This window comes from Pteropus medius, unplaced genomic scaffold (assembly GCF_902729225.1).
Source record: "Pteropus medius unplaced genomic scaffold, Ma_sr-lr_union100, whole genome shotgun sequence".
NCBI classification, from domain to species: domain Eukaryota; kingdom Metazoa; phylum Chordata; class Mammalia; order Chiroptera; family Pteropodidae; genus Pteropus; species Pteropus medius.
Window position 1 is genome coordinate 1,109,988 of NW_024349803.1, and position 14,269 is coordinate 1,124,256.

Below are 14,269 nucleotides of genomic sequence, written 5' to 3' on the forward strand. Positions count from 1 at the left end.
AGCAACTTGGGGTGGGGGATGGTATATTCAAGGTCCTTCTCAAGCTCACTGAGCCTCACTTTCCCATTCTCGCCTCCCCTCACACACCCTCCCCTCTAGCCACAACGAACACACCTGAGCATGTGCTCACCTCCATGCCAGTTTCTGGTCAGACTCAGAGAACCTGAGTCCGAGTTCCAGCTTCAGTGACCCTTTGTGGTTGTGTGACCTTAAGCACCATTTCTGAGCCTCAGTTTTCTCATTTGAAAAATGAAGTGATGTGACCCAGCTCATAGGGCTGCTGCGAGGATTCATTGAGAGAGAAGAGAAAAAAACCAAACCACAGTAGGGCCAGGGCTCGCTTTCTCTTCCGGGCCCTGCACAGCCCCTGGCCTCGCTATCCACAGCGGGAGTGTTAACTGAAGAAATTACTGAATGAGTCCCTGAATCCAAAACGGAATCCCCCTCCAAGTCCTCCACACCCACCCCAAGTACCTAAGCAGAGCTCAAGATCCCAAAGGTAAATGATGCTGTGAAAACCCCACTGCATGAGAGTCCGGAGAGCTGAGTTCTTGTCTCACATTGGGCAAGTCAGTTTCCCCATCTGGAAAGTGGGGAGATGATGGAACTGGATGGTTTCTGAGGTCTCTCCCCATCTGGATGCTCCCCGAAGCAGTTAGAATACCTGTGAGGAGGGTGAGTTCTGAGCCAGATAGACCCGAGTCTGAGTCCCTGCTCTGCCTCCTACTTGTAGTGTGATCTGGGGCCAGTTACTGAACCTCTGAACCTCGGTGTCTTCACCTGTGTGGTGGTGCTGATCCTAGTCCCGCTCAGAGAGCAGGGAAAGGAAAAAGGCTGTTGTGAGGATTCAATGCCCGTAACAGTACCTGCCTGGCACATAGCAAGTGTCCAATAAACTTTGGCCAGTGGTTTTTTTAGAGTTATTACTTCTGTTGTTGTCACTCCCTACCAGATCCTTTTTCCTCTATAAAATAAAATCCTGGTCCCCCTAATTTCAGCTCTAAATTTCTACACTGTGGCCTGTGCTTAGCCAAGATGTCCTGGATGAACAGGGCATTCCTGCCTGCCCACAGACACCTGTGAAGAGGAAGGTGGAGATACCAACAGCCAGCCCTGGGTTTGACTCACTGCCAGCCTCATACCCATGGAGGCTGCTGTTTGCACATAAATCCTGCCCTCTCCTGGGAAAAGTAACAGCAGAGGCTGCTTCCCAGGACACAGATAACCTGGCCGCCTCCCTGTCCACAGTACAAAACAAGGTGCCTTCGTATCTCTTATTTCTTTGGATAAGCAGCAACTTTCTTTCCCTGTTTACACGGTAAGTGGCAGTCTGTTCCCACTTCCATTTCCCGGACTGGGAAAGGTGCAGAGAAGGCAGAACCTTCCACTCAGGTAGAAGAAGGCAGAACCTTCCACTCAGGTGGAAGAAGTCAGAGCCTGGATTTGAACCCAGTCGTCTACCTGTGCTCTTTCCCCCGAGTAGGCTGCCTTGACGTCTCTGGATCGCCACGCCCAGCTTGTCAGGGCTGCCAGGCAAGGCTGATCCACCACTGTCTTCTTTGGCATGAAGGAGGCCTTGGGAAAGGCTCCAGTGGTCACATGAGGCCTGAGGCCGGTGTCTGGGACTGAATCCAATCCCTTTTCTGGAGGTTAGGAAGCTGAAATGGTCAGAGAACTGGATATCATGCCTGACCAAGATGACATCCAGCCACCGGCCCTAGGTCCGTCAGCTGGTACAGACAGACTCTCCTTAGCCTGACCCTGTGCCGAGTACTCGAAATACAAAGACAGGCAGGGTGGTGGTGGGGGGTGTATGTGGAAGACAATTACCTGGCCCTCAGCGGCAGCTCGGAGGCTATGAGTAGCCCAGTCAGACTGCCTTCAAATCCCGCCCCTGCCATTTACTAGCTGGGTGACTGAACAAGTCACTGCATTCCTCAGCTTCTATTTCCTTATCTGTAAAAGAAGCAAATTACAGTATCCCCTGGACAGGGTGTTATGAAGATTAATTGAGGCGATACCGGAAAAGCGTTTAGTATAGTCCCAGGCAGTGGGCTAGGCTCAATAAGTAATGTCTGAGAAGCCCCAAACCCTGTGGAGATGGGGCGCCCTCCCTCTCCTTTGCTCTATGGTTCAGTGCTCAGTAGAGAAAAACACACATACTCAGACACACACACACACTCTCAGACGCACACATGCGTACACGCTCACATGCTATTACACAATTTCATAGAATTAGAAAGCAATTCTAACCATGGGATGATGGGTGGACTTTAACTTTTCCATTACAGAGATATTTATTATGTTCACTTTATAATCAGAAAAAATAAAGATATTTAAAAATTATTGTGTGCTACTCGGTGCCAGGCACAATATCAGGCACTTTTGACATGGCACCCCTCACCCTTACAACATCCTTCACCCATGTTATAGATAAGCATAGGTAAGCTTAGAGAAGCAAAATGACCCGACCAAGAGCACATAGCTTCTCAAAATGATGCCAAGATCTGACCCCAGTGTTGGAATCTGGTAAGTACAAAGCAATTCAGCTTGGCAGGTCAGGGAAAGCTTTGTGGAGATGATACTTGAGCTGAACCTGGAAAGCTGAGTAGGACTTTGCCAGGCCAGGGTTCTCAACCTGGGGGGATTTCGACCCCAGGGGACACGTGATGAGGTCCGGAGACATTTTTGGTTGTCACAGCTTGGTGGAGGGGTGCTACTGGGATCTAGTGGATAGAGAGAGGCCAGAAATGCTGCTAAATATACAATGCACAACAAACACTTATCTGGCTGCAAATGTCAATAGTGCAGAGTATGATATAACATACTAGAGCTGTTATTATTTATTGGGTGCTTACTATGTGCCAAATGCAGTACTAAATTTTTGCAAATGTCATCTTATTTAATCCAACTGCATTACTCCCATGCTGGCAATCAGATATGAGGCTCAGAGATGGTAAGTAACATTCCTAAGGTCACACAGCCAGAAAATGGTAGTGCTAGGTTTGGAGCTGCCTGAGCTCTTAACCTTTCTGTTCTGCTGCTTCCAGGATTTATAACAAATCTAAAAGCGTCAGGCCAAGTGCTAGGTGGGATGTGAAGGGTCTCCAGCTGAACCCAGGTACAGCCTCCTCTGGACTTGAGGCCTTGGGCGAGGTCTTTCCCTCCCCTTCTGCCATTTCCCCATCTGTAAGTGAAGTTTGCACCAGACAATCTCCAAAGCCTTGCCAGCACTGAGTCTGTTATGCTTCAGGAGAGGGGCCTAATCCCAGGCTACGGGAGCCTGCAGCTGGGACAAGAGGGTGTATGATGGACACGCTCAGCCTCACTCCCAGAGCATAACTAGCTAATGAGCTCTGCTTCCGTACAAGTAGAAAGAGGCAGGTGAGGGTAGGGAGTGGCTTGAACCTACCCAGGAGCTTACCTCTCTAGTGGGGAAGCATGTTTCTCTGCTGCCTTCTTGCCAAGCCCAAAAGAGGCACCAAAGCCAAGTCTCCTCAGGCAACAGAGGCAGGTCTGGGCATTTTCCCAGCTGGACACATGAGTTCTCATAGGTAGAAGGAGAAAGAGCAGAAGTGCATGCTGACTCAGCCCCTACCACATGTCAGATGTCTCAAACAGTGAATCCATCTCAGGTCAGCCTTATGAAAATTCTGATAGGAAAGAATCAACCTGACCTCAGTTTACAGATGGGAGTATCAAGGCCTACATGCAGTGACTTGTTAAGTTAGATAGCGCTGAAGGAAGGTTTGGAACAAAAGCGTGTCTGACCCCGGGGCAGTACACCACAGAGTGAATAGTGTCCCATTCTTTTTTTTTTTTTCCACTGAAGAATGAAAGTTTTTCAATAACATTTGGAGAAAAATATATGTTCAATTTCTCCTGCCTTCCCCAGGACACAGAATGGACTACAAAAAGCCAAAACACAATAATTATGATCTCCTGGTTTGCAGGTGGGGGAACCAAGGCTCCAAAGGCAAAGACCTCTCCAGCTAGAAAGTCAGACAGGAAGAGGAGGAGCAGGGGAGGGATCTGGCTTGGGTCAGGCGTGTTTTCTAGCCTGGATCTCACTGTCTGGCAGTATGGCTTTGGTTAAGTCATATCACCTGTCTGGACCTCAGCCTCCATATCAACATAATAAAAAAGTTGGACAGATGGTTTTAGACAGAGTCCCTTCAAACTCTTACAACTTGTGCCCAAATCTTGTCAAAGGTCCTTCCTCTTCCTTGCTTATGTGACTTCACAGACAGGGAGATGGGGACACCAGTGCCTGGCACAAGGAACTCTGGGGACAGAGGACCAATATTAGCTTTCTGCAAGCTCTCAGATTATCCAACCCTTGTTCTCCATCCTCAAAGAGCCAGACTGGAAAGGAGTCAGTCGTGGTTTGGGTATGAAAGGGACAGGGAGGGGGCTGATGGTCAACGTGAGGCCATTTCTCCTGGGACCAACGCTCATTTTCATAGGCATCTCCTAGGTGCAGGCTTACTCTCAGAGATTCATATACAAGAGGGAAGAAAGCCCCTACAATATGGGGGAAAGGAATTATTTAGCTTCTGCATAAGCATCTTGAGGGTGAGAGAGCTCATTATCTCCCAAGTTAGCCCACTGCATTTTCATAAAATGTTTGAGTCAGAAACCTTCTGCTTCCAAAGGCTCTACAATTCTGGGCCAGCTTGGGCTAAGGTTGGTCATTCATTCATTCAACTTTTACTGACTTGCACTGTTAGCTATGCCTTGTGCCAGGCTTTGGGGCCATAGATATGATGAATAAGAGACTGTCCCTGTTCTTGGGGAATTGTTTGCTAAACTGGTATGCCAAGGCCAGAGACGTGGGGCTGCTGGATTTAAATGGTTTAGCTTGAGAAAAAGATCTCAGGCTCCAATGAGCTTAGGAACTATTTTATTAAACATAGTAAAATGAGTTTCTTTGCAATAAGATTTCTCTAAGCCTTTAATATAAAAATGTACACTGAGAATCCTCCAAGGGATTATAGAGAATATACTATATTTCCCAAATATAGCTGATCTTGGAACATTACTTTTTAAAACATTATACTTATTAAGAGAAAACACTACAGGAAATGCAGCTCTAATGCTGTTTTTTATTTGGCCGGTGGAGCTTGGAGAAGGCTTGTACAGAGAGGATGTTTGAGCAGGTCTTTGATAATTGAGTAGGAGTTGGTTAGTGAAGATGAGAAGGTTTAAGGGAGACCAATTACAGTCCTAGGCTGACTATGGTCAGGTTACTGTGCATGTACTGTTTCATTTAGTTCTCAAAGGTCCTGATGTGGGTGACAGACAGAGCCAAGAAGGTCATCAAAAGCCCCTGGAGACTCCTAAAGGTCCACTCCTTTCTTCTCGAATCACCTCATCGCAGGGCTTTATTCTCCAAATCTTAAGTCTTTAAGTCCTCACAACCAGGACTCTACTCCAATTTAAACCCCAAATGATTCTTACAGTATCTGAATTGGATCCCAGCCTTAACCCCTCATACACCTAGGCCTAGCTCTTGACAGCCAAACCCACTCTCTCAGCTGTTTGCTGACCCTAACTTAGACCCTCTCTCAGATTTAACCCTGACCTGTCCAGCACAATCTAGTCCTGGTACTGTTCCCTTGGTCCTGATCCACACCTGAGCCCCAGCCATTTGGGCCCCCATGCCTGCTGCTCAGCTACTCCATATAGTCCAGACCCATTCTCAGATGGTGGCCCAGCCTCCTGTCTATCCCTGTCTGTGTTCCCACCCCAATCCGTCTTTGTCCCCAACTCTGCCCTGAACCATTCTTATGTGGGCCCCGACTCCAGGTCCAGCTCCCATGACCGCTGACAGTAGCTCTGCCCTTGCTTAGCTGATTCAGCCCCGTCCCCAGCCAACCCTGCTCCAGCCCGTACCTGGTCCAGCCTCTGATCTCATTTGTCCCTGTGGTCCCACTCCATTGGTGATCTCTGCCCAACCATGGACCTACGCCCACTTCAGGTCTAGGTCAAACTCCGCCCAAGGCCCCGCCTATCACTGAGGCCACGCCCCAGTCCCGCCCTGTACTAGTTCTGATAGGGCCCTGACCCTGCAGGCGGCCCTGTCCCATGACAATTCTGACTGGGCCCCGCCCAAGGTCCAGCTCTGACCGCGCCCCCGAGCCAGCCCCGCCCCCCGTCCAGCCCCGCCAGGCGGCTCACCTGCAACTCCTCAAAGGCATCGTCGATGCCGGTGACCTGGTGCTGCTCGTGCAGCGCAGGCTCGTCGCAGAAGAAGCAGAGCAATGCGCGGTCCGTGAGGCAGAAGAGCTTGACCTTGTCGTGCGCCTGGCAGGGTCGCGCGGCGCGGCGCGCGTTGAGGATGGCGTCCAGCGGGAAGGCGCTGTAGCGCTCCACGATGTTGGCCAGCTTGAGGCTGGGCGCGAGCGCGGGCTCGGCAAACGTGCGCCGGCATTCCGGGCAGTCACGGGCCCCCTGCGCCTCCTGCCGCACCCAGTGCTCCGTGATGCAGCGGCGGCAGAAGTAGTGCTCGCAGCCCAGACTCACCGGGTCCTGGTAGATACTCAGACAGATGGAGCAGAGCAGCTCGTCCTTGAGACTGCACGCCATGGCGCCAGGGGCGGTGGAAACGGGCGCCTGAGATGTAGGGGAGCGAGAGTGCGGCGCTGTCGGAGGCAGCACTGAGGGATGGGTGCGGGGAGCAGGCTGGGAGAGGCAAGAGTAGGCGCTACAGAGGGAAGGGGGACTGTCCGGAAGAACGGTAACGCGAGGAAGGGGTGCAGGGCAGAGACTATCCGAGATGTGAGTCTAGGAAGGTGGTCTCGAGGTAGTGGGTGACCCGGAGCGATGGGTGCTGGAGGAAGGGGGCCGTGGGTGTCTGAGGGAAGGGACTCCTGGCAAGAAGGTTCTAGGGGAAGGGACAGTTCAATGGAATGGGTGCTGGGAGAAAGGGATCTAGGAGGGGGACGGAGGCCTTGGGGTGGGGGCTGAAATCCCGGGATGGGTGAAGTAGGGGGAGGGGGAGAGCTGGGGATAGGGAATTCTGGAGGAGCGAGAAGGCAGGCGGAGCCGCTGTGCCTGGCAGAGGAGAGGAGGGGTGAGAGGACGCTCAGCTTCCTGATCCCGGCCCCAAGACCTGGCCCGGAGCGGCCCCTTACCCGCGCCGGCTCAGCAGCCACTGCTCTGGTCCCAGCGCAGCCTCTCAACCCGGAACCAGCCGAGCCTGAGCTGCCGGCAGCCTCTACTCCCACCCCGCCCCGGTGGGCGGGACCCAAACGACTCCACCCCCTAGGCGGGTTGGGGAGGAGGGGCAGGGGCTGGCCTCCAGCCACTAGACCCCCTCCCCGCTCCCATCATTCTCCAGCTCCCTAGACCGTGAAACAGCTGTTCCTTCAGGATTTGCACAGGGAATAACATCCAAGTTTTGCTTAGGGTCCCTGCGGCGGGCGGAGGAGGGGTCAGCTAGTGTGAGAGGCTAACGAGTCAGGGAGGAACATCTTTTTAGATCATCGATTTGAAGATTTGGGAAAAATAACACTTTGTATTAAAACAAGGATATGTTGTATAATCTCCATAGAATACAACTTTTGCATAAAATGTAAAGATAAAACTTGAGAAACACCTTGCTTGCTTAGAGCAAGTTCAAGGTCTTCACATTTCTAAGTCCTGGGGTTCCATTTTCTCTTTACTTTCTCAAGGAGTGCTTGGAGAAGTTTGGAAGACTCTGGCTCTGGCTAATGTCTGACCGAAGGAGTTGGCTCCATTCAGCAAACTTTTCTGGGGTGCCATATTTGTGTATGTGTGTGGAGGAGGCTGGGGAGTGGAGCAGGAAAGCTGGAGGAAGAGTAATAGGAGACCTTGTCTCCTATGCCAGATGGGGAAGAGGTTTCTAGGCAGAGGGGACTGCATGTGCAAAAGCACATAGAGGCGTGAAAAGGGAGGGCACTTTGGGAGAAGTGCAATAGTTCTGTACTGTTGGGGGTGGGGTGGAGAAGGGACTTGGGTGAGGTGGAGGATGTTGAGGGTCATGGTAAAGGATTTCCTGAGAGCAATGGGCTTTCAAACAGGGGCATGATCTGGTCTGATACGAGTTTCAGAAAGTTAAGGAGATGCGCATTATACCAGCAGTAAGGTCAAAGCAGGGGCCCTTTCTGATGTGTCTGAATATGTTCAGTGCTCCTCACACAGTAAAGATATATAGCTGAATAACAGCAGCAAAAACGTGGATTGCAGGAAGAGAGAGTGGGCATAAGGTCACTGTTGTCATAGAGGCTGCAGGCGGTGAGACCTGAACTGGGGCCATGACAGTGGATAAGGAGAGAAAGCTAGGGTATTGAACGTATAGACACTATGCAATTTGCAATGTATTGGATATGGGGATGAGAGACGAGGCATTAGGGATGGCTCCCCAGTTTCTGACTCCTCCAGCAGTATCTTCACTGGAGTTAAACTTTATTAAGGTACAATTTAAAAAACAGCCTGAAGTTTACTCCTCTGCTGTTTATGTGTCCTCTATCACACCATCACCTGGTACCGTGTCTCCATCATTGCCAAAAAGAAGTTGGTAGCTCATGCAGCAACCATTCCTCAACTTTTTTCTTATGGTCAGTGGTCCACAAGTGGTCCCATTCCCATGTAACCAAGGGAAGTGGTCCCATTCCCCATGTGACCAAGGGAAGGCTGACCCCAGGCCACTCCAGGAGTGAGTTTCATTTGGTCCAAGTCCATTACGGTGGTTGCATGCCTCTTGCCAGGCAGGTCTGGCCTGAAAAACCAAAGGGGAAGCTTATGATGGGGAAGGAACTTCTGAAAAGGGTCTCTTCACTTTCAGAATGATTCTACCCCCTTTGCTTTATGTTGTTGGTGATGCTTGGGATTGCAGCAGCCATCCTGTTCCCATTCTGAGGATGCAGCCAACACATGGCTGAGTCCAAGAGAGTCCTAGGGAAGAGGAGCTGGTACTCTGATGCAGAGCCTAGACTTTTGGATATGTGAGATTGACCATCTTATTACTTAAATAAATTTAATACCCATGTTCTGTCACTTGGCAACCAAAAGAATACATTGATATGCACCATCCATTTTTTTTTTTTTGTAAAGAGGGCAGTGTTGAAATTACTGAATTATTTGAAGTGAAATGAAAAAAGGCTTGATATGGATGAAATAGTGGGTTTCATTTATTCAATATGTAATTCATCTTCCTCTTCTATAGCAACATAGTAGCTGGAAAAATGGCTGGTCTGCTGGAGACGCCACTTTCCAGCCTTTCTTGCAGCTGAATATGGCTTCTTGACTAACTCATTTCCAAAAGAATGTAAATAGAAATAGCCCTTAAGGCATTTACTGATATTGACTCTGGGCAGGCCTTGTGCTAGGGAATATAATAAACTATGCCCCCTTACTCTCAAGGAGCTTACAGTCTAGAGGGAAATAATGAGAAATTCTTATCAAACCCAGTAGTGTTTACTGAGCACTCTCACATAAATTATTGGATCTGAGTCTCATAGCAATCTTAACCAGTAGATATTATTGTCCCCATTTTATAGAGGAAGATACTGAGGCTCAGAGAAAGGAGGTGTAATGGAAATTTCTAGTTTTCCACCAAATCCCTCCTCCTTTTATAACAATATAATAGCCAGAGAAATGGCTGGTCTAACAGAGACTGCACTTTCTAGCTGCTCTTGCAACTGAGTGTAGCTTTGTGACCCTTTCCAAAAATAGACAAAAATAGAAATAGTCCTTAAAGCATTGGGCTTTTGCACTTCCGTGCTTCATTTCCTCTTCTCCTGAGTTGGAACACAGGTGTGCCAGGGACCCGGCTTCAATAATACTTCAAAGGGACTGACAGAGCAAAGATATGGAATGAACTTGAGTTCCTGAGTGACTACATGGAGTTGAGCCACCCACCAATATGGACTGGAGAGTGAGAAATAAACTCCCATTTTCTATAAGCCTTTGTATTTTCAGTCTCTGTCGCAGCACGTTAGTCTTCTCCATGCTATTCTGTGTCTGTTTTGAGAAGAAATTCTGGTACTATATTATGCTATTGTCTAAATCCTTTCAGTAGCTAAGTTCTTTTTAATATCTAGCGCCAGTCTCTTTCAAAGTGTACAGAATATGGTTTTCTCTGGCTGAAAGTGATAGCCTCTTTGACTTTTTACAATACTTTCCAGCTTGTAGCCTTTTCGCCCTTCGAGCTGTTCTTCTCCTGACCTTCTGCCATCTCAGTTGTTAAAGAAAAAAACCCATAGGCCCAAAATGGCTTCACTCATGCTAAAAGCCCATGATACCAAACTTTGATTAAATACCTGATCTAATTGTAATTTCAGCCTCTTCCAAAAACATAATCTTAATCAACCAGTATGGAATTTTCTGGTCAGGCACCAGTAAGGTAATCTGTCATGTGGGCCCTCTCCACTCCTCATAGGAAGAAGATGCAATCTACATAATAAAAGCCCTTTCCCTTCTCTTCACCCAAAGAAAGGTGTCCAGGCCCCCAAATAATCCTTTTCCTTTCACTAATAGCTCCCTTGCCCCACCCTTCTTTCTATAAAATCCTTCCATTTTTTACAACTCCTCAGAACATCCTTCTAGTTACTAGATGGGATGCTGCCTGATTCTTGAATCACTTAATAAAGCCAATTAGATCTTCAAATTTACTCAGGTGAATTTTGTTTTTAATACAGTTAAGATGTAGAACATTATACTCAAACTGGTTTTTATTTAAGTTTGTCAAGTCATTGGTCTTTCTGGATCTCTGTTTCCCCAACCTGATGCTGTTGAGGGGTCTGACTAAGACTTGGAAATTCTGACTGCAGTATATGCCACCCATTTTGGGAAATTTTTTTGGAAAACTATCCAAGAGATATCGTGTGAATAAAAAAAGGAAACCCAAACACACACAGACACAGCAGAAATAAACACACACAGTTATACACGTATGTACAGGCATTATATACATAGCAAAAATCTTTAGAACTCTAGTAATTCTAACTATGTTTATCTATAGGCTAGGATTATGGTGGGGCTTTAACTTTTACATTGTATAGCTCTATTTAATTTTATAATCAGAAAAAATAAAGACAGTGGCTTCTCATTATCCATGGATTCTGTATTTGCAAATTCACCTACTCATTTTTTTAATTAATTAATGTTTTTATGGTGACATTGGTTAATGAAATCCAATAAGTTCCAGGTAACATTGGCTCAGGCCCGTTGAAAGGGGAAGGGGCAAGTGAATGAACATTCCTTGAGTCTCCTGTGTGCCAGTCATCACGCTAGGTGCTTCACATCCATTCTTTTATTTAATCCTCACAACTGTGAAATATATATATTTCACAGTTGTTTGTGGACATACACATGCACAGAGTGGTGGAAATTCAGAATTGCCCAACATGCACGATCCCAGCTGAGGCTGCACAGAGTGGCCTCTGCCCTCGTCTCAGCTCTCATGTTGTAAACTAGTATCCTTTTCGTGGTGTGTTCAGTGTCATGTGTTTCTCATTTTTGTGCTTTCTTTTTGTTGGTGATTTTGCTTTTTAAAATGGCCCCCGACTGTAATGCTGATGTGCTATCTAGTGTTTCTAAGTGCAAGAAGGCTGTGATGTGCCTTATGGAGAAAATATGAGTGTTGGATGAGCTTCATTCAGACATCAATTATAGTGCTGTTGGCCACAAGTTCAATGTTAATGAATCAACAGTATATATTAAATAAGGTGTCTTTAAACAGAAACACACATAAACCATGTAAATGTATTGATTGGTTGGTGAAAATGTGGCCAGAGGCTCACAGGAACCTAACCCTATATTTCCTCAAGGAGTAATGATTCAGTATTCACTTTTTCAGTCTTTGGGGCAACTTTATAGAAAAGAACCACCATGAATAATGAGGGTCGACTGCATTTAAAATTGTGATTTCTAACAGCATCCACCCATGAAAGGTACCAATACGCATGTCCCTTTTCCATCCAGGTAACATTGGCTCAGGCCTGTTGAAAGGGGAAGGGGCAAGAGAATGAACATTCCTTGAGTCTTCTGTGTGCCAGTCATCATGCTAGGTGCTTCACATCCATTCTTTTATTTAATCCTCACAACGGCCCTCCAGACTTGACATTTTTCTCCCTGTTTGCAGATGAGGAAACTGCAGCCCAAGGAGGTCACTCAACTTGCAAACCAGAGCAAGGCTTCTCCACCTGAAGCTGCTGGAGAAGATTCTATAGATGTGCAACCTGGAACTGGGCCAAATCTGGGCTCTGAGCTCCATCTAACGGTCTCTATAAATGGTCCAGCTGGGCCCCCAATCTCAGTCCCTTCCCTCTTTGTTCCAAACTTTGGCCTGTCTCTCAAGCACCATAGACACAATCCTACTCCTTTCTCAGTGGGGGACTTTGCCTCCCACTGATGGAGAAAGCAGAGCCCCTGGGCGGAGGGGGGGAGCTTCTCAAATTCCAGTCCTCTTCAACCTATTGACTTACCCATAGAAACACCTCAAGTCCTTTGTGAAATAAGGCAGAGTATAATAAACAAAAGGATGAAGTCAATGCATTTGTAACTTTTTTCGCCCTCACTCCCTTTGCTCTAGTCTGAAGACGAAGTGTGCCATCTCTTCAAAACTAATTCCTCCACCTGGGCCCTGGTCTAACCCAGGCAGGCCTCCTCTGGGACCCACTCCTTCAATTATCCCCCTCTCCACTCTATTTTCGTCTCCTTCCTCAGCATTGGCTACTTTCCCTCAGCCTATAAACAATCTCAAGTTTCTCTGAAAACAGCACTCCCTATATTTCCCCCACTTTTAGCTACTACCTCATTTCTTGCCTTTTTGTAGCCCAGCCTCTTAAAAGAATCACTGCACATCCTCCCCCGCCTTTCATCAAGCACAGCAGCCTGGCTCTGCTCCCCACCACCCTACCGAATTCACTAATAATCTCCTAATTGCCAATTAAAGATAGCTGCTAATACAGAGTTGCTGCTGCAGAAAAACAAAATACAGAGAAACATTAAAAGGAAATTTGAGATATTCATGATTCCACCACCTAGAAAGAACTATTGTTAATACTTGTTTATATCCTTATAGACCTTTTCACATATTATACTTGCTTGCATGCAGGCACATACATACAGACACACACACAAAGGGGGAGGAGGGGAAGGGAGAGAGGGTGAGAGGAAGCGGGAGGAAGAGGGAGAGGGACGGGGAGAGGGAAGGTTTTCTAAAAATAAAAATGAGTTCATTCTCTAAATTATTGCTTCTCAAAGCATGGTCCTTGAACCACATGTGTCTTAGAATAGGTTCTTCAAAGGCTGATAAGAACTGGAGTGGAAATAGTTTATTGGAGGAGTGTAAATAACACTACTAGGGAAGTGGGAAAGTGACACAGGGAAGGGGAGGCAGCCCCATAAGGCTGCACTATGAAGCCAGCTGGCACAGAGGGTAACCGATTTCTCCTGCAGGGAAACTCTAGGAAATGGTACAAAACACATGCCTCAGAGTGATTCCACGCAAAGGGCAAGAAAGTTGGGTATTTATACACCATCTTTGAGTGTTGAGGTTGCTCTCCCTCGCTTTGTGACCAGCGATGTGTGCAGTCATCTTTCTGTGGGTCTGGGGAGAAGATCCTTCAGCCATGATGCAGATGCCGGCAGTTGGGAGTCTTGGGAGCACACCGACAGGTTCGAAGGATAAGGGCAGGGCAATGACAGTATTTGTTACAGTCCACCCCTTACAGCTGCCTCAGATCAACTTGCACACCACCTTAAGTTTCAAGTCCCACCACTGCTTCCTCATGGCGGTGGTCAGTCACAATTTATTTAAAAAAAGAAGACATAGGAGGGGTAGAGAAACAAGCTACAGACCCCTCTGCTGTAGCTGGTGCTGAGACTGACTGATGCTCACCATCTTCTTGCTCTACCATCCATTCTAGATGCTCCTCACCTGGGCCAGCAGGGATCACGTGCCCCTACCAGTTCAGTTACTCTTCTTCTTGCTTGCTGCTCTACTGGCATGAGGAGCTCAAAATTGTCAGGGGGCAGATATAATTTTAGTTTTAGTAAAACAATTACTGTGGTCTCTGGTGAAACTGTTCTCCCCTACCTTCTGGGAACTAGGATCTCTAGTCTAGCAGAACCTAGGGCTTTGAGGATAAAAAGTGTAAATTTACCAAGTGAGTCATTGAGAATAAAGTGAGGGGGACCACTTCCTTGGTTCCCAGTATTCTAGTGACCAGAGATACTGGGCATATTTAATGACTGTTGGCTCAAGGAATGTAAATATAGCTTAAGGACAGCACTTCTA

At 47.5% G+C, this 14,269-nt stretch overlaps 1 protein-coding gene across 4 annotated transcripts in view; it reads right to left on the reverse strand.

Annotated features, from left to right (window-relative positions):
• TRIM62 (tripartite motif containing 62) overlaps positions 1-7,206 on the reverse strand; it is a 29,168-nt gene extending 21,962 nt beyond the window's left edge. Inside the window, exons 1-2 of one of the 4 annotated variants that reach the window (XM_039837004.1) lie at positions 7,137-7,167; positions 6,181-7,056 (exon numbers count right to left, since the gene is read on the reverse strand). In XM_039837004.1, the coding sequence (XP_039692938.1) occupies positions 6,181-6,588 (408 nt within the window). In that variant the 5' untranslated portion in view covers positions 6,589-7,056; positions 7,137-7,167. Of the gene's footprint in view, positions 1-6,180 lie in introns of all 4 variants that reach the window. The other 3 variants (XM_039837006.1, XM_039837003.1, XM_039837005.1) reach the window with 3 other exon arrangements.
• Between the last annotated feature and the right edge of the window lie 7,063 nt (positions 7,207-14,269).